The sequence below is a fragment of the Mixophyes fleayi genome, chromosome 5, assembly GCF_038048845.1.
Source record: "Mixophyes fleayi isolate aMixFle1 chromosome 5, aMixFle1.hap1, whole genome shotgun sequence".
In the NCBI taxonomy this organism is placed as follows: domain Eukaryota; kingdom Metazoa; phylum Chordata; class Amphibia; order Anura; family Limnodynastidae; genus Mixophyes; species Mixophyes fleayi.
The window spans coordinates 208,413,677-208,433,885 of NC_134406.1; the positions used below are offsets into that span (position 1 = coordinate 208,413,677).

General features: G+C 39.5%; 1 protein-coding gene across 2 annotated transcripts in view; it reads left to right on the top strand.

The window, feature by feature from the left end:
* LPIN2 (lipin 2) overlaps positions 1 to 20,209 on the top strand; it is a 71,451-nt gene that overhangs the window by 26,604 nt on the left and 24,638 nt on the right. For both annotated transcript variants that reach the window (XM_075213369.1, XM_075213368.1), the window contains exons 2-10: positions 2,223 to 2,423; positions 3,465 to 3,560; positions 4,179 to 4,465; positions 11,293 to 11,400; positions 12,129 to 12,252; positions 13,002 to 13,314; positions 16,907 to 17,006; positions 18,964 to 19,154; positions 19,663 to 19,756. In XM_075213369.1, coding sequence (XP_075069470.1) covers positions 2,232 to 2,423; positions 3,465 to 3,560; positions 4,179 to 4,465; positions 11,293 to 11,400; positions 12,129 to 12,252; positions 13,002 to 13,314; positions 16,907 to 17,006; positions 18,964 to 19,154; positions 19,663 to 19,756 — 1,505 coding nt within the window. In that variant the 5' untranslated portion in view covers positions 2,223 to 2,231. The remainder of the gene's footprint in view (positions 1 to 2,222; positions 2,424 to 3,464; positions 3,561 to 4,178; positions 4,466 to 11,292; positions 11,401 to 12,128; positions 12,253 to 13,001; positions 13,315 to 16,906; positions 17,007 to 18,963; positions 19,155 to 19,662; positions 19,757 to 20,209) is intronic.

Sequence of the window (20,209 nt, forward strand, 5' to 3'; positions counted from 1 at the left end):
TTGCTGTTTTTTATTGATTAAAACGTGGGAAATTCTGGGTTGTGTTGGTCATGTGTTTTTTTTGTTTAGCACATTATCTCTTTTTGTGTATAATAATAATGAGTGCTATTCACTGAATGTTTAATGGATCACATCTCGGATAAAGGCTGAAATCCCGATGGTTGCAAGTACTTATGGCATAGACCAGGTATTTTTAGTGAGTAGGGTTTAGTTGGAGATTAGTTTTCTATATTTTAGCTGTATACAGGTGAGGGATCTATTATTCAGAAACCTGTTATTCAGAAACTGAAAATGGCAAATAATTGCTGTTGCTCAATGATTGTCACAAACAAGATTATAAAGTGTCCCCTCATATTCACGGTGAGAATCTATACCTATAAACAACTTAGTAAGAAGGAGGGGGAGGGAGAGGGGTGGGTGCCTAGGAAAATACTGGGGTTACTTTTAAATATCGCTTAGTATGTTTTAGCCCTGGCACTCTTAAATTATAAGTCTTTCCTGATAATTTCATAAATATATATAAACAAAAGTTCTTTTGTACACATAATTTTAGTGGGACCTGCCATAATATGACCTTAATGAAAATATTACTCAGAGGACCAATGTAACGACAATACATAGTAGAATGTTTGTTTAACGATCAATATATTTTATACCAGGAATATCTTATTCCACATGGAGGAGTGTTACAGTGCATTTACTATATTTTGTGTCAGTACAAAGTGAGACCGTGTAGTGCAGACTGTACGGCCCCCCTCATTAATCTTAGATGTGCTCTTACTGGCGTTGTGTGACCACCCTGTGTTGTGCGAAGGAGGAGGTCATGTGATGTGGTTGTTGGCTGCTCTGGGCAAATCATAAGATCATGTACCGTCTTATTCTGTAAGATATGGCACAATGAGTTACACGTGTCTGGGCGTAAAGCAGAGGGTAAGAGCTGGGTCCGACACGGCGTAAAGCAGAGGGTAAGATCTGGGTCCGACACGGCGTAAAGCAGAGGGTAAGAACTGGGTCCGACACGGCGTAAAGCAGAGGGTAAGAGCTGGGTCCGACACGGCGTAAAGCAGAGGGTAAGAGCTGGGTCCGACACGGCGTAAAGCAGAGGGTAAGATCTGGGTCCGACACGGCATAAAGCAGAGAAAAGAACCAATGACACATCAGGAAGAAGTTGGGGGCTGCAGGTGAGGCTTGAAGGGCCACGTGGCCGGAGTGCCACCTATAGCCCTCCGGTTTGACCGTTTGCACTTTGTTAGTAACTATTATGACCATTATTATGTTTACACTCTGGCATGGTAAACATGACTACTATCGAAAAAGAAACCCCGCTTTTATATGATATTAAAGTTAAACTGGATCCTGCTGATGCTCTGTGATGGTGGAAAGGAGGGGTGTTGTGTTCATTGTAAGTTGATGGTGCTGTCCTGCACTGTTTTGAACTTGTTCTGAATTCACAGATAAACAACTGAAATTATAAGAGTCCGTTCACTGAAAGCACAGGAAATGTCTGATAGCCGGTTGACTGAGAAGCCGGTCTGAGTTAGCAGTTTGTGACACTTATCTAAAAATCCAGAAAGGGACAGGATGTGAATAGCAGCAATAGGAGAATGTCCACACAACGTTTCTGTGACTTGGAATTTTTTTGTTTTTTTAAAGCCGCATTACACATTTTGATAGCATTTAAATGATATTTGTGTACAGTCGTCAACAAAAATAGTAACTTAAACCTGTAATACCTGCATGTGACATTAACTTTGCATGCACTGGTTGTCAGCTGAGTGACGGGGGGTTATCTTCTGTATCCCCCCAGATGGGGGTCTCCCTGCTGTAATAGGTTATGTGCACACAGGGATAGATTTAGCATAGCTCATAAAAAGGAAAAATGGAGGTGTTGGTCATAGCAACAAGTCGGCTTTAGCTATCATATCTAGAATGTAAGTGAGCATGAGTAGACGGTCACTGCCTCCTGTAAGATCAGCACACATCTCCTGAAATAAGTGGTGTTCCTTCCGTGAGCATTCTGATGATCTGATTGGCTACAGATTGTTCTAGTCGCACCTACTTAAACATTGCAGACATTACGGATAAGTAAAGAGTGGATTCAGGGCCAGTAACCGAACACCACAGAGGGACAGTGGTACAATGTTAGCCATAGTCATTCACTGTGACCACATTAGTTTTATATCCTAGTTAACTTTATTTAATGCATCCCTCTTTCTTTCTAGTCTCAAACTATGAACTACGTAGGACAACTTGCCGGGCAGGTCCTGGTTACTGTGAAGGAGCTGTACAAAGGTATCAACCAGGCTACGCTATCGGGCTGCATTGACGTCATTGTTGTTTGTCAGCAAGATGGCACTTACATGTGCTCGCCTTTCCACGTCCGCTTTGGGAAGTTGGGAGTCCTTCGTTCCAAGGAAAAAGTGGTATGTACATGTATCTGTGTCCCCAAATACAGACCTGGCCAATTATGTTTGACACATAGGAACCACGTGCAAAAGATATATAGATATATCTATATTAAATTAGATCGGCAGTAGCCAACATTTTTGAGGTGTTTGAAAAAAAACAAAAACTTATTTTGTCCCTAAATCTTACCCGAGATATGGGTTATGTTGGTTTTAACTTGGGGTAAATCGAGCCTCTTCCACTCCCTCCAAAACAGTTTACCGTTACTGAGCCATCTTTATGTCAGTGTCAGTGTTCTAGAGCAGTGTTGGCTAACCTGTGACACTCCAGGTGTTGTGAAACTATAAGTCCCAGCATGCTTTGCCAATATATAGTAGCTTATTGCTGGAAGGGAATGCTGGGACTTGTAGTTTCACAACACCTGGAGTGTCACAGGTTAGCCAACACTGTTCTAGAGATTGGATACAGATGATTGTTGTAGTGAGATATTGTTTTGTTTGTTTGTTCCCACCCAACACTCCCAAAACAAAAATCAAATATGATCCCTGAAGCCTTCAGGGCTGACAATGTAAGTGTGGAGGCGCTCTAGCAGTCCTGTAATCATCTGAACACAGTCAGGTGTTTGCCGTCTCTTCCCTCCATTGGCACCTTGTACTAAAGTAAACTGCAGTATAATATCTAAGTTGTCACAGTTACCATTGTAGACAAGAGTAAGTTCCAGTTACTGGTTTTCCAGGATAGATTGTGGCTAAAAGACTACCTATCACAGATAGTCATTGTACTGTATGTAAGTGAATTATATTGGTCTCTCTGTCTTCCTCCTGCACATCGCCTGCTATCATCATGATGGACTTCTGTAAACGGCTAGAACTTCCTTCCAGGTTATTTGGATATTTCATAAATTGAGTGAAAAGTGGTCTTTCTTTAAACATAAAATGAAATTAGCAACCTGCACCAATGTGCTGTGTTTTATAGTCTGTTCTGTATTACATGCATGTTAAGATAACATTGCCTGTTTATGCAAGCTATTTACTGTGCTGATTTCCTTTGTGCTACAGATTGATATTGAAATCAATGGTGAGCCAGTGGATTTGCATATGAAACTCGGTGACAACGGTGAAGCATTTTTTGTAGAAGAAACTGAAGAAGAAAATGTAAGTGCTGTATTCTAGGGTATCACAGTCTCAGTGAGGAATGCTGTGCCGTACAAGCAGCTCTGTGATGTCAGCAGCTTGGCAGTAAGGGTGGTATAGTGGAGGGGGAGGGGGTTAAGCCAAATCAGCAGATGTTGGGAAAATATTGAATGGTATAGATGCAGTCTTGTCTACTGCCTGTGATGTCATATAGGAGGTAGATCTACATGACATCACAGGTGCTGTAAGATTAACAGTGCTGGCTGACTGCAGCATTCTCCCTTGTTGTAGTGTGCGTTAGTAGAGGTCCCTCCAACACGGTGCATACTGCTGTGCTTCCTATGTAGAAAGCACAGTGTGTATATATAATGAAGCATTTTGAAGACACCCTTGGAAGAAAAGAGAATAGAGGATAAGGCATGAAGAAAACGCTCAGCATTCAAATAATCCAATATTGCTAGAATGACAAATTAAAACACTAAATAAATATACTTAAATAAAGTATATCTCCCTGTAAGGAATGCAAGAAGTAGATTGGCTCACAGGCCACAGGCCATATGCCCACCATGTTGTCATGGCCATTGGCTTGTTGGCTGGTGAGGTCACTCCTTTCATGTGTATTTTGTCTTGTGATTTTAGGAACAAGTCCCCGCATACTTGGCTACCTCACCAATACCCACAGAGGGTCATTTTTTCAAGAACGTCCATAGCCACTTGCCAAACTCGGGGGAAGAGGAAAAGACTTCTCCATTTTCTCACACAGCGGAGCCTGAGAATGTTATCATAGGGTCTGTAAAGAAGAAAAAGAGGAAGCGGAGGAGAGTGAAACATGAGAAAAAGGAAGATGTCCCTTCTCCTTCGGGAGTGGAAGAAATCTTTGAAATTGAAATGAACTCTGATGAAGAAAGTCCAATTCAGCCTTCAAGGTAACACCGTGAACTGACACTGCTGAAACTGAATGTGATATAATAGAATATAACACCACATTATAACCTATTTGCATGCAAGTTTTAGCAAACTGAAGCTAATGTGTCCATGGCCCCAGATGCAGAGCCAATTTTGGTTTAAATTAACCCCTTCAGTATGAGCGCTTAAGAATATATTATATTTTATAACGCTCCTGTTTCTATGGGTATCACTGCTGGTATAAGGGGGGAAGGGGTGCAGGGTTGACCACTTTCAGTAAATTTATTGACCATATGAAAAATGTCACATTAACACCCATCAGTAAGAAGATTAGAGATCCCTGACTTACACTACAGTGATTCACATGAAGGCAGCACAGCAATACATTTTAGACTGTGGTGGACACCTTTAACTTACAGCAAAAAAAGATATTTTAATCTATTTATACATAACATTATCAGCACTATTTGTTTTGGAAGTAAAAACTTTTTTTTTTTTTTTGTAACCCTGATGGCAGGATGAGTTTGTATGCACTGATCATTCATTCACTCTCTTCCTGTTGTCTTTCTTTTATTTGTTTTTGTCATAAAAGGATTACAGGTTTCTAAACAGAATTACCTGCTTTTCATGTCTAACATACAGTCCCCACACATAGAGTGTAGTGAGCTTTTAGTTTCACAGCATTCCACAGTAGAATCTTATACACTTCGGAAGCCTCAAGGGCAGCCCTCTAACCTCAAAAAGTGCTGCTCACTGCCATTTAGCTCAACCAAGTCTGACAATGCTATAGGTGGAGGGTCATAGGGTCACAACCAGCTCAAGGACACATGTTGCCTCATCACTGTACAACTGAACATGTTTAAAAATAGTTTTCTTGTGTCAAAATGTCTTTACAAACATTGAGACTCTGTACATCCCTATATATAACACATTTTATTTTATTTTTACTTTAATAAAATTAATATCATTCTTCTTCTATACCACTGCATTTTCTGCCAAAGAAAATAACACTGGGTGCACCGTTCTGAGCATCGATAAACTAGATTTCATTGTATTTTAAATTGGTTAAAGCAATACTATGGGTTTTGTCAGTGTAGTAATCTCTCCACATGAGGGCGCCATCAGCACACTTCTGCAGCTAGTCACAGTAACACAGAAATTTTATGGCAACTACCGGTAAGTTTTACATTTTCTTCTAGCTTTAATTATTATTCCAGTCTCCTAGCAGAGGATTAATTCCAGTAGTGTGGGTGTATGGGGATAAACTCATTCACTGTTGTAGGAGAAGGGATATTTGAATGATATGAATAAATATAATCAGCTCAAGGCTATACCAGTTATTTTTACATAGAGGAAGCATACATATCAAGAGTGTGATTTATTCTTTATGCCACCTCCATAGTCAATAACCTGTTGTGAGTAATAGAACTGAAAGCAACTCTCAATCTGACTAATCCTTGCTACAGAGTGTGTCACAACAGGGATTTATATCAACTGGTTCAAATTGTAATAACTACCTTTTACCTTTTTATATTTAAAAAAACGGCTTAGGTTGGAGATGAATTGTTTATACAGATAAGTTCACACAAGCAATGTAGCCCCTACCACATGTTCTGTTATTTGTGTCCACTAGTGCCTTAATCATGTTTTTGTGCAGCTCCACAACTTAGTTCTGACTCTTACCGTTACAACCTGACATTGATGAAGTGCTGATTCTACACAGATGTTGCCATTATTTACCCTCTTGCTGCACATGATAAGTCAGGTTTGGAGTACATAAATGTACAGTAAGTCTTACTCTTAGGGGTATATCTACTAAACTGTGGGTTTGAAAAAGTGGAGAAGTTGCCTATAGCAACCAATCAGATTCTAGCTGTCATTTTGTAGAGTACACTACAAAATGACAACTAGAATCTGATTGGTTGCTATAGGCAACATCTCCACTTTTTCAAACTCGCAGTTTAGTAAATATACCCCTTTATGTTTGTCGGAGAGACCGAAGGATTGATAAACTTCACTGCATGTGAGAGCTTGTGTGGCCTACCGCTTTGTGGCTGAGCTGTTGTTGCTCTTAGACGTTTCAACTTCACGATAACAGCACTTACAGTGGATCTGGAAGCTCTTGGAAAGGTGGCATCCTGTAACAATGTCACATTGAAAGTCACTGAGCTCAGTGTGACCCATTCCACGGCTAGTGTTTGACTATGGAGATTGCATGGCTGTATGTTTGATTTTATGTACCTGTTAGCAATATGTGGCGCTGAAATAGCTAAACACTAATTAGAAGGGTTTTCCATATACTTTTATCCATTGTGTGTGTGTGTGTGTGTGTGTGTGTGTGTGTGTGTTGCATCCAAACAAGATAAGTAATACAACCAAAATAGTTCAATTTACAGTTGAATGTTTCAGTACACAAAGTAGATTTATAAGAAGGCATCTTGATAAAGGTGCTTTGTGTAGGAAATGTTCATTTTTAAACAAAAATATGTTGGTACTTTTTCTGCTCATTAAGTCCTGAGAGTGCTGTTGTATTACTTGTTTTTTTTGCATATAACTTTATGTTTAATAAATTCATCACATGCATTAGCAGCAAGCATTTTGCTACATTTCTGCACTTCTATCTATAAAATACAAGCCTTAAATTTGACTGTGACAAATAATGTAGAAAATGCTTTTGTAGCGCCTTCAAACAATCATATGGTAACCTCTACAGCACTGAACTCCCCGCTTTCCAAAACTCTCCCTCCAATCCCTGACAAAAGTAGGGATCAGAATTCATAGAGTAGGTGGGCATAGAAGCCCTTTTAACCTTTGCAAATCTCTGCTCCTCTTGTCTCTATATTATGTTTTATTGGATTCTAGGGTGCTTCACACGCACTGAAAAATTTGATTGAAGGAAACTCAGAGGTGAGGGATGAAATTTTTTTTTCATAGAGTTGTAATTTACTGCTTCTAACAGCAGATGTCGTCATAAGCCCAATAGCACCATTTTAATACCAACCATGCTCTCTACAACTATGTTCCCAACAGCAAAGCTCATTTATAGTGTTCACATTCACATTTCTCTCACAGTGTTCTCTGGGTTATAATACCCAATGTTTCACTGTTTTAATGCTTTATCTGCCTGCCTTGTTCTATCCCTCCCTCTGTTATAACACTCTCCACTTTGTGCTCTCTTGCTCAATCCTCTGCTTTCTGCTTGTACTGCAGTCATCACGTTCTGCATTTCCACTTCAAGAAACTGTAGTTTGGAGCCTACAACCGCAGACATGTGTGGTCCTTCAGTTTGTGTAGTTGTTTGTTTGTTTGTTTTAATTGAACACATCTCTGCACAAAGTGCAATTGAAGACCTTCCCCTCTCTAGTCACAAATGATAACCAGCGCATGCGTACCTAACCCACAGTTCGTAGTCAGCTGGCCATACTATGACATACCAGAGTATTTGTTTTGTTTGCAGTAGCCCCTACAGACATCCATCACTGCCACCAATGATTGCAGCATAATGACAGTATGGTGCTATGCTTATGGAGTCAGCTAATGTACTGTATGGGCCTTATGTTGTGGTGGATGCATTTGCGTACACAGCACAGGTTTAAAATCTGTTCATCCCCCCACCCCCCTCAAAAAAACAACAACAATTTGTATCTAAAAATACGTGCGACTCAGATTGATTAAAGCTCATTGTACACATTAAGCTTATGATGCAGTAGAAACGCCAATGATCATCCTCAACTGATGACTGAATTTATTTCTGTAAAGATACATTTGTTGATACTTTACAATGATACATTATAAATCGGGTTCATTGGTACTTTTTATCAAGGGACCTCAATGAGGCAGCATGAATGACATTACATTGTAGCTACATCCCAAGTGGGGTATAACTGCAAGTAACCAATTAGAGCTGCTTTCTCACACTTTAACTAAATATTAGGCCCCCTGGCTCGTCGGTCATGTTGGGGCTCCACAAGGAGCAGGAGAGCGTTGTCCATTTGGTTATAGTTTTTTCTTTTCGTCCCTTCGGATTAAAAGCTGCAAGACAGAAATGGATCCCTGTGAATTTAGGTGCATGATAATATTTGTGAACAAGGGATGGTGGGGGTCTTCACTTAAACACGCGTGTGTATGTGTATAAATATATATATGTCGGTACAGGTCCTGGATACCCACAATTTTGTGTGCATGCGCAGTACAGAAAACCTTATTGGACGTAGGTACAACTCCACTTCAGGCCTCTGTGTGTTTTGTAAGTTACTATAACTATATAACGCAGGAGACTGGAATCAGCGAGTTGCCTAAGATGTGTAGCTGCAGTGTGAAAATCCGCTTCTAATTTTTGCTCCTTAATAAGAACAGTGGGCCTGATTCAGAGTGGAATATAAACTTGAGATTGACTATGGCGTACATACGTACATTCACAATTTTTTCTGAGTTGAAGATGCGCCCAGGTCTGAATGAGCAGCAGATGCGTCCACTTCACAACAGACACATCCCGCAGACACTTATGTCCAACTTGTGAACATGTACAAAAACCTTTTATTTCATAAGTTACGAACAAAATTGCTACGAAGCACCATAAAAATGTGAATGCATACAAAAAAAGCAAAGGTTATTTTTTTTATTTATTTTTTTATCTTTGCTAGAACACGTTCAGAAAAATGTTAACCTATGGTTGGCTGTACCTAGTGGTTGGCTTCACTGAACAACGTACATGCGCTGTATGATATTTAAAATCTGCTAATTAATTTAATAAAATGAGGAATAGATGCAGAAAGTGCTGTTAGTTGTAAACTGTTATGGAAAATCCTCTTTACTAAGCAGGAACAACACATGGGTGGGAGTACTTTTACGTAAATAAGTAGGGAAGGATCTATAATGCATACACTGGTTCAGAATCATTAAGCGTATCTGTGTACTGGCTCTTTCCCATAGGTGGACGTGCATTTGTGTCAGAACAGCTCAGTTTCTGGGAACTTGCCCTTTCCACAGTACAGTACTAACTTTGTCATTCAAGACAAAATATACAAAGCTGAATAATGTTCTGTGTCTGAAAAAATAAACATCCCTAGTGTGTTCGCATACATAGGAATGCTATATATGAGTATACATATAAATACACAGTATGTGAATTGTATTGTATTTTACTAGTACAAGACTAACCTTTATTCTTTTTGAATTTCTCCACCTGTTTTATTTGTACTCCGTATAGTTTTGAACCTGGTACTGAGTTTCCAGAGCACTGGTGTTTGTGATTTTAATGTAGATTTCTGACAGTTTTTTTGTTTTCTACAATGCCCCTTATCTAATAGAATTGTGCCACAATGTTTCCAAGTATGAGGGTACTTGGGAACCTGCTCTTCAGTACTTGCAGATACTCCATACTCGCCAAGGTTGTGAACCCACAACTTGTGACACTGTTTATCTTAAAGGAGACTCCCAGTTTTAGTTCAAACTTTCCTGCAGGGGGATAATAATATAATTGTTCACCTACGGAACCCCATTGTTGCAGAAAGTTGAAAGTAATATTGTGTACATTTCAGTCTTGCTGATAGCACTGAGACAAATAAAATATTCCACCACACTCTGAACATGATCTGGAGTCATTGCAAGAAAAGAAGAAGCAAACAACCATAGCACATTTTATAAGTCTCATATGTAGATACAAAATGCAGGGGCGCACGGAGGATTGCTGGCGCCGTTTCGCCAGCGCTGTTCTATACAGCAGCCGTGGCGCTGTCTAAGAAGCGTCCGCGGCGGTGCTGTATACAATACAGCACCGCCGCGGACGCTTCTTTGACAGCGCCGGGGCTGCTGTATAGGACAGTGGCCACTTAGTTAGCGCAGGGGGGGGTTTCTAGAGACTCGGAACCCCCCCTGCGTGCGCCACTGAAATGATTAATCATTGGCCCGTGAAGGTAGCAGCCTGTGGACAAGATGTGACAATCTGTGGCTGTTCTCAGGTGACTGGGAACCTCTAGAAGTTCATTTTCCAAAACTATTTTTATACATAGAACCCAAGTAAACAAATAATAGTGGATAAATATAACTTACACCAACTTGCTGTGGTCATGAGCAGAAGGGCCACATTAAAACAACTGTTGCTGCTACTTCAGTACCAGAGTCAGGGTATGTATGAGCCTAGTTGTATGCCTGAGTAGCATGAACATTATATTAGCATTTCTATTGCAATGTACTGGACTGTGTAATAAGTTGGCACACACTGTGGACTCCTCAGAGGAAAATACCATCTCTGAAAACAATACGCAGAATCCAGTGTCCTGGTGCCATCCAGTCCTGACGTTAGATTGAAGAGTCCATGAATAAAGTAGGCTGACTGGCAGAACATTGCAAAATCAGACAGTAAAATGGTTTATTGTATACATCAATCCCCTGGTGACTCTAAAATATTTAGCTAGCTGTGTTGGTCTGTTGTATATTAGCAGATGATTGGATTTTGAAATCATGCAAACCACACTGGCATGAGTACTCAGGGGGGAGCAGATGACGGAGTCTGCACCAGAGGGATTACAAGGAATTATAATTGTTTTCTTATTTGTTTTTCTTTCTATTTCATGTTGTTGCTGTTTTATACGTTTTGTATGTTTAAGTTGTTTTCTTTTTACCAGTGCCTTGCAGGATTGTTAAGTGAGATGTTCTTGTTATGACAAAAGATTTAATTTCTTAGGTCAACATTAAAGTTCTTTCAAAGAAAGCTGCAGATAAGTTTGTATTTATTTGCACTTTACACAGAGCAGAGAGTACTGGCCTAGGCCTGCCCTGGTGTTAGAAACAATATCAGCTAGAGTTACATGTAATACTGTATGTGGCTTTTTCTTTATTTCTACAGATCATCTTCAAGCTCTGCATTAAAGGAGGAAGACTACAGAGAGTCTTTTATCTGCCATTCATCGGATCACTATGCTTTATCTGATGGAGACTGGTCTCCACAGGACAGGTATTTCATGAGATCTTCACCTATACCTTTTGTATAACATGTTCGGCCTTTACTTTTTTTTTTTAAAGATTATTCATAAGCAATATTCAATCTTTCATATAAATCTAAAGCAATTCTGGTTTCTTAAACACCTTGCTTGACTGTAAACACAATGGAGCGACTCATGGTTTTAGATTCAGTAGCGAATTATGAGCAAGGGGAATATATTAATGTAATATTCACAGGGTTCTCTCTAGTATTTTGTCTGAATGTAGGTGCTTAAAACGTAGTTGCATCATTTGTATGTGTAAGTTGCACACCCAGAAACATTGTGCATTTTATATAAAATAACTATTAATTAAAAATATATATGTGAAAGCTTCAAGAGCTTGTGAGAATAGAAGATTCTGATTGTGAGGGGAAATATCTATCCTTCCTTAGTCTGCTTTAGCCAACAACAGTGGCAGACTCGCATCATTATTGGTTGTTGCTTCAGAGCAAAGGTGAATACTTGTTTAAATACTTTGCTTTGTCAGGGTATGAAGACAGTTACCTATATATTCATCAAACGTATTAGTAGCCAGTTTTTATGGTACTTTAACTTGCAACACAAGTAAACCTGAGATGGTGATGGGGGTGTATTTCTGTCTGAGGAGACAGCACAGTGAATCAGAATTTAGCTAATGTAATCCTATGAGAGAGTACTTGCTGTAATAAAGTTCAGAACCATTTCTTTCCTTACCCCTCAGTGGCTTTTCCCAATCCATGGGCCCAAAGAGTGATTCAGAGTTGGAAGTGAAGCCCACAGAAACCTTGCTGCGAGCTGAGCCGCAGATGGAGTGGACGTGGGGAGGTTTCCCAGAATCGGCCAAGGTCTATATACCATTTTCTTCACCCCAAGCTTTGCAATTTGATATAGGGCCACTTTTATCTCTTTCCTCTTGTAACAACTTACTGTGTGACTAAATCTCCCTATGTACAGCGTGATCTAGTTTAAATATTACACGTCTTTCTATTGAACATTGTTCGTCTTGTGGATTATTTTAAATATAGTATGGTCCTTTACACACACTTATGTTCTTCATACAACTTCAATTGTGCGGCATAATCATAAACAGCTGTAAGGTTCTTTCCTTAGTTTGTTTAAAATACACAAATTAAGTGGTTACAATAAATAGTCCCTATCTTCATCACCCCCAATCTCTGCCTGTTACGTGTAGTACCCAGGCGGAGTTGTGCGTCTGTCATTGAAACAACTGATGATACAGGTAACCACAGTTCTTGTAACTTGTGGGTGAGAATCCTATGGTGCCTGAAATATCTCCTAAAGGCCTGAAGTCACAGCCAAGCACCTTTTAAAGGCATCAGAGGTTGACGTGAAAGCACTTACGTGTAAAACTAGACGTGATATGCACAGTGAACTTTTAGATTTAGTAGGCATTTTGTGTGTACCATTGTGGCAAAGAGTAAGGGTTAAAGACAGCTTTGTCGTTTTATGTGCATTTAACTCCTTGGAAACATTTCATATGATAACCATGTTTTATTTAAACAATTCTGAAATAATTATCGGTACTTTTGTAAAAACTTAAAAATGCCAATAAGAAAATTGTTGTCTCTTCAAGGTTTACAAGAAGCAAAGAACAGACCACCCACGAACAGTCACAATTACACCCTCTGAGAACACCCACTTTCGGGTGATCAGTTCTGAGGCATTGTCAGGGACAGCTGATGAAGTATCCCTAGAGGACTCTGTTTGTACTGTGCTGAAGCCAGAACCACGGCCTCATTCCATCAGTGTTCAGGTAGATGCAGAGCAGCCGCCAGCAGCTGACACCACCCCTTCCTCCCCAGAGGAGATCCTGCCCCAGGAGGCTGTTGATGCAGTGACCGATCTGAAGACTTCATTAAAAACAGACTCTCCATCCAAGAAGAAAGGTACAGTTCTGCCTCCTGCTAATCATAAATCAGTTACATGGGACATTAGATCCCTATGGCTGAAGAAGTACATGATAACATGCTGTAGGATCAGATAAACACCACATGTTGCATGGGGCACTTGGGTTTACTTCTAGGAAATTGTTTCTACTTTATGGCAGAGCTTCCTACGGTATAACATAGGATTTTATTACAATTACCCACTGGTTTTGTGTTTGCGTTTATAATACACACAAAAACCATATACATGCTATGCAATTCACGTGCCATATACCTGCAGTTGACATACGCTGGGCACACTCAGATGTGTTTGTTTATTGTGTCCAGAATCTTTCTCCTTTCTTTCAGTAGCCTGTTGTTTTTCCAGTTCCCAGCAAGTGTTCTGTAGCAGTTCTGATGGAAATGAATGGCAGAAGCTCAATATATTAAATTTAAAAAAAATATCAACCAACCCTAGCACTCCCTAGCACTAGACAACCTGGGCTGGTCAGGGAGGGAAATAGGTGCGGGGTTCACAGCTAGAGTCAATCAGTCTCAAGCTACAAACCTGCAGAGGGGGGGTCCCTTTGTCAGCCCAGTCCATTCCTAAATGACTAGGAGCTTCTCATGGCACCCCTGGGCTATGGGTGCAGGGATGAGCTATTTGTACCACCTCCGTGATCCTTTTTTTTTTTTTTTTCCAAAATAATGCCTAAACCCACATTCACCAATTTATTATCGTAAATTAATTCTAAAAGAAAAAATGTATTCCAAGGGATAATCTGATGAAATGTCCTTTGCTTATAATCCAAAGGCTCTTCTTATAATCTATGAAACAAATTCTTTCTGAAATTACCCACTGCATAACGACTGAACAGAATTGACAGCAACTCCCCTTAGTCCTTCAGCCAATCACTGATCACACATATATTGAGATTAATTGAATCTGTATTGATGAGGGTAAAGCACATTAGCAATGCTGGGTAGCATCATTCGTGTCAATGACCCATTCTTTTTAATGGCCTATTCATTTCAATTGAGCTTCTACACACTGCTCCCATAGAATGGAATTTTAAATCGTGGTGACATGCTTTGAAAGCACTGAAAAGGAACAAGCTGCATCCAAAAATATCCTTGCTACAATGCAAAACTGCGTGAAACCACATGATGATTTACACACAGAATGGGTTTTATTTTTACGTGCAGCTTTGCATTATTTGCACTTGCGTTAAAAGGAGGAACAGAGCTTAAACACCAGGGGGTAAGGGCCTTTAATGCACAGTGAGCGAGATTAGAACTCGTGTATTTTGACATATTTAAACAAAAAAACATAGTCTGAGAATTTTAACATATTCACACACTGATGAAAGTAAAAGCAGCCCCTGAAATATTAGGACATGTAGATCTGGTCCTTATTCCACTGCAATCAATAATAATAATAATAATCATCTAAGAAAACACACTACCTCACTTTGCAGTATACATAAATTGAAATTCAATTATAATATTTTGGGACAGAAAAGATAAATGCACTTTGGCTTTAATAGCAGATGATGTCTCCTTTGGCAGAAATAACTTCTTGTAAACATTTATTTTAAGTATCAGTCTCTCGACCCACTCCACCACACAGAGCTGCTTCAGTGGTGTAATAATGTTTGAGGACTTTATACCACCTACGTCCCGCTTTAAGTTCTCCCACAACATTTCAATGTAATGTTAGATCTTGGCTTTGACGCCGCAATTCCAAAACACTCCTCTTCATCTCTGGAAGCCTTCTGTTGTGCGCTTACTCATAAAGTCATTTGAATCTTGGTCCGGTTACAAGATCCATTTACAGTCCAGCATCAGCTTTTTGACAGATGTCCTGAAGTGCTTCCTGGTACATTGTGAGATTCATGGTTGACTCAGTGATGGCATTCTGCCCGGCCCTGACGCATCAAAGAATCTCAAACCATTGTGCACTGGCTACCAGCCTTTACGTTAGGTATGAAGTCTTGTTCAAAGGCAGTTTTTGGTTTGCTCCAGACATGACATCCAGCATTGTGGCCAAGTAACCACTTCTTCTGTCCAGCGCACATCGTTTCACAAATTTTTATATCCAACCAGATGTTCTCTAGCAAACTGAAGTTGTTGTTTAGGCTTCTTTTTTGTGAGTTTTCATGTATCAAGTTCATTCAATCTTTCTAACTCTTGACTCATGCACATTGGCATTGGTTGTGGAAAGAGATGCATGTAGATCCTTTAATGTTAACCTGCAGTTCTTGGATGATACTTAACATCTTTTAGTCAGCACTTGTGCGGAACTTGCTGGGATGGATGGCTTGTTCTTGGTAGGTTGCCAGTGATCTGGAATATTTCCATTTGTTAATATCCTGTCACACTGAGAGATGATTTGACATTGCTTTGTAACCCCTCTCAAGTATATGGGCATTGACATTGCTTCTTCTGACCAGCATTGTATAATGTGCTTTCACACAGCTGTTAGGTTGAGGCAAAGTTCTTCATCTTTATGTAAATCTTGTCCCTTCAAGTAACTCTTAATGACCTGCTAATAGTTTCACTTGTTTTGATGCCGCAGACTGTTTCAATCAGCAAATGATGAAGCTATAGGTACATATGTTAAATTTAATTATGTATGTATTTACAATATGCCCTTTTTTCAGTGTGACTTATTACTGTAGGCACCATTTTAGAGGATTAATTTCATTGAAATGCAGGTCACTATTTGTCATAAAACACATGTAGTTAGTATGTTTAAGAGACCTGGCTATTGCATGTTACCACGCCGTGCATTTTGTCTCCAACTCGCTCCATCAGTATGTTAAAGTCAAAACCTTTTCTCATCAACTGTATTTGCTTTCTATATCAGAATAAGAATAAAGACTACGAATTGTCTGTAGCAGTGATGGGTAACCTGATACAATTCAGGACTGCGTGGGAGGCCCTCTAACCTTCAAAGGGGTCGCACATTACCCTTCATCTCAGTAATAAGTTAAAAGAATACCTTTAATAATAGAAACCTTTGTGTAATAACATAGGCATTTTAAACAAGTGTTATCATATACAACAAACATCTGACAGTCAAGCAGAAAGGAGCCGAGGGCCACAGGTGAAGGCCGTCGTTTGCCCATCACTGGTCTATAGTATATGGATCCTGTGCATCTAGCCTGTGGTAAATAGAGGAGACGTTGCCCATAGCAACCAATCCCATTCTAGCGTGCACTAGATAAATTATAGCTAGAATATTATTGTTTGCTAGGGCAACATCTCCACTTTTCCTTTTTTGGAAATCTTAATAAATCCACCCCCAGGAATCAATCCTCAGAAACTAGAACTATTCCTGAAAATGGGGAACCAAGGCTACGATGCCCTGTTGTATTTCACCATGTAAACGGTGTTCTTGTTATTGACTGCATACAAATAAATATGTTCCAAGTACATTTTCCTCATTACTCTTCTCATGGTTAATATTTTATGTTCTGTTTTATTAGAATGGGATCATACAGTACAGATGAGTTGATATTACAGATTTGATGAAAGCTTTCAGAGCAGGGTTTGAATACTTTGAAATATAAATGTTGTTCCCTTTATATTTCTTTGTGAATCCACATAGGTGTGCGTAAGAGAAGCCAGCATCAGGGCCCAGGTGATATTTATCTGGATGACTTAAATGTATTGGAACCTGAAGTGGCAGCACTTTATTTCCCCAAAAGGTATGTTTTCTTTGTGTGCAGTATGTCTGCATGTATGGTGTGTCTATATCTATATGCCACTCGGGCATCTCAACAATGTCAAGAGTGTTTACATATGGTATGCTCTATGCCAGGACTGGCCAACCTGGGGCTCTCCAGATGCTACAAGTCCCAGCACACCTTGCCAGCTATTGTCTGACTATATGCTGGCAGAGCATGCTGGGGCTTGTAGTTTCACAACACTTGGAGAGCCACAGGTTGGCCAGGAATACTCTACTCTTAAGCATTAATCGCATCCATTTGTAGATACAGGAACCTAATTATGAAACAATAATGTGGTAAAGTGACAGTTGCGATGTGATGTTATTATGTTAGTGCAAATATCATTTTTCGCAGATGTTGGTGACTTAAATCATTTACTTATTTTTCATGAACATTTCATTGCTACTTTCATCATTTATTAATCTTTGAGGTTCTTGATAATATTCTTTTCTATGAATAGATAGAACAGTTACTGCCTATAGGAAAGTTATATCAATGAGCACAGATAGTAGTATGCGTTGTCTTGTGCTTTTCAGCCAATGAGTGTCTCTGTGAAAGTATGGTTTTACTAGCATGCAGCTAGTTTTTAATTTTTTGGGGGGGTTAAATGGCAAAATCATATGATATAGAAAAACAAACCCTATGCCTGTCTGGCTCTATTTAAGCTGCAGGCATCCAATCTCTATTATGGAAGGCCTAACACTCAGCACACACAAAATGAAAATGTGTGTTCCTCAACATTATTGGAGCAGGTTCTCCTTTCCTGATCTCCCCAGACATAGAGAATGTGGGTATCCAGTCCCACCTTGTAAAAAGGCAGCATATTGAGGCCGTTACCTTAAAGTGTAGTCAGAAGCCCCAGCCTGGCCCTGAGGAATGGTGTTCTTGTAACGTTCATTTCATTGCTCTAAGGATCCTGAACACAGCAGGTTTTACCCAAAGTTGCTTCATGTGGGAAGATACTTTTCCACTGCTAAAAAATAATTCTCTGGAGCTTAAGACATGCAGAAGACAAAAACTTTGCACAGGCGTAAACACCCTACACACCCTGTAACATTAGATATTGGTGTTCATTTTTGAGTGGAACTAATGGTCTGTATTTATGAGTTGCTACATAACTTCAGAACAGTGGGTGATTATTTTTCCCCTTTAATTATTTATTTTGCTGTTGTAAGCCACCCTTATTGCTTTAACTATTTCTCTATTTGTTAAGTTGAAGCCATTTTGAGATGTTTTAAACCAAAATCTGTTTGTCGAAGGGATTGGTCCATTCCTCTGCTGCTGTTGGCAGGAGAATGTTGGATTTCAGGGGAACTGACCCATGGTTGACGGTAGAGGTTTGGGTGGTTACAGTAGCTGTCTACTCAGTTGGTGTCAACAGACTCTGTGTGTCAAAATTCTCCTGTCTGCATTCTCCAGAGAGTAAATATAGAGCACTGACTATCTAGCCTAGTCACAGAATATGCTACAGCATGAGCTATACTTCTGTGTTCCCTACCGACCAAGTGCATAAGGTGCTATGTAAAAAACACATTGGTTCTCTAATGGTCTATGTAAAGATTGACATAATTTACTTGAGGTTCAGTTGATTACCTTGAGTTATAGGTGTAACTTATTTCAGTAGTCTGCACATATAAAAAAAAAAAAAAACAATCCACAGCCCTAAGGCATTTTGGTATACACCACTACACAAGATGAGTTTATATTTTTGCTGTCTATGCAATACTAGATTTTTAAATGCTGAAAAAGAGGTGTACTGGTTTTCTTGATTTTGCTTGGCTGAAGTCTACATGGCTTATATACTACCTGGCACCCACATTGATGGAATGAAGTGATGTGCAATTCTTCTTGAACTATCTTGATATAGATATAATATTTTATTAACAATAACTACAAACAATATATTAACTGTGAGGGTGGGACTCTTATGTTGCAGTGACTCGGATCCCGGCTCCAGACAGTGGCTTGAATCAGAAATGTTGTCGGGCTCTCAGTCTCCGCAGTCTATGGAGTCTGTGTCTGCCACAGACAGTGGTACAGAGTGCCTCTCTGATTCTCCCATGGATCTGCCAGATGTCACACTGTCTCTCTGCGGAGGTCTGAGCGAGAATGGAGAGATCTCCAAAGGTGAGTTCTATGTTCAAGAAACAGCCTCTAGGTGGTGCTTGTCCTTAACGGCAGAAAGACTGAGGTGCAGGTCATTTCAGCAGCATGTTTGAGTAGCACATAAACTTGTCTTTTATTAGTATCCTGAAAATTGTTTTCCTGCGTGCAGTGTTAGTGATTAAAAGACACATGCTAAGTATCAGTGTACTGGGCACCAAATTACAAAAAGGTGTTTGGCAACAGCAGCCGAGCGCATCTATTTTGTAATTATTACATATCATTATTACAAAATATATAATATGTCTACAGTGCCTAGAAATCAGGACTAAGCGATAAACTCCACATTCCCTGCTTCCTTTATTAGTTGCTCACATTTGACTCCTGTAGAGTTCCTAAGTAAACGTGGTACATTGAATTCCTATTGTCACTTTTTGATTTAAGAGCTGCGTGCCGTTACATTTTCTTTCTGTATTGGACTTCTATATAACGTTTAATTTTTTTTGCCTCTCGATTTGTACCTTTACTACAGAGAAATTCATGGAGCACATAATTACGTATCAACAGTTTGCAGAAAACCCAGGAATTATTGACAATCACAATCTTGTTGTGAGGATCCATAACAGGTATGTCAGAATACAGTGTGTAATGTTTTGAAACCGCCTGTTTTGGTGTCAAAATGAGCTGATTAATTAGAGTAAACGGATGCTTATCATTAATATTTATCACATCTGTCCTGGAATGAAAACCGTTATTTATTATAAGAATAATGTTTCTTGAATTCAATATAACAAGATTGGTTATTTATAAATTTTACTGTACATGTACACACATGATGTGATCTTTGTTCTAATTATCTTAACCTGTAGAATTTTCAGCACTTGAAAATGTGCTGATTGTACTTTACAAAAGTAACAACTTAACCAAGTTTCCCAAAATGAATCTCCAGCCTCAGGTCTTGCTTGCTCCAGGCAGCTGTTGGTTAAGTAATAACCTTTCTGTAGACTACTTCCTTTGGCTCAAGGACCGTTAAGGCTGGAGCGTGGTGCTTAAGTCACATTAGAGCTCAATGTCCTGTA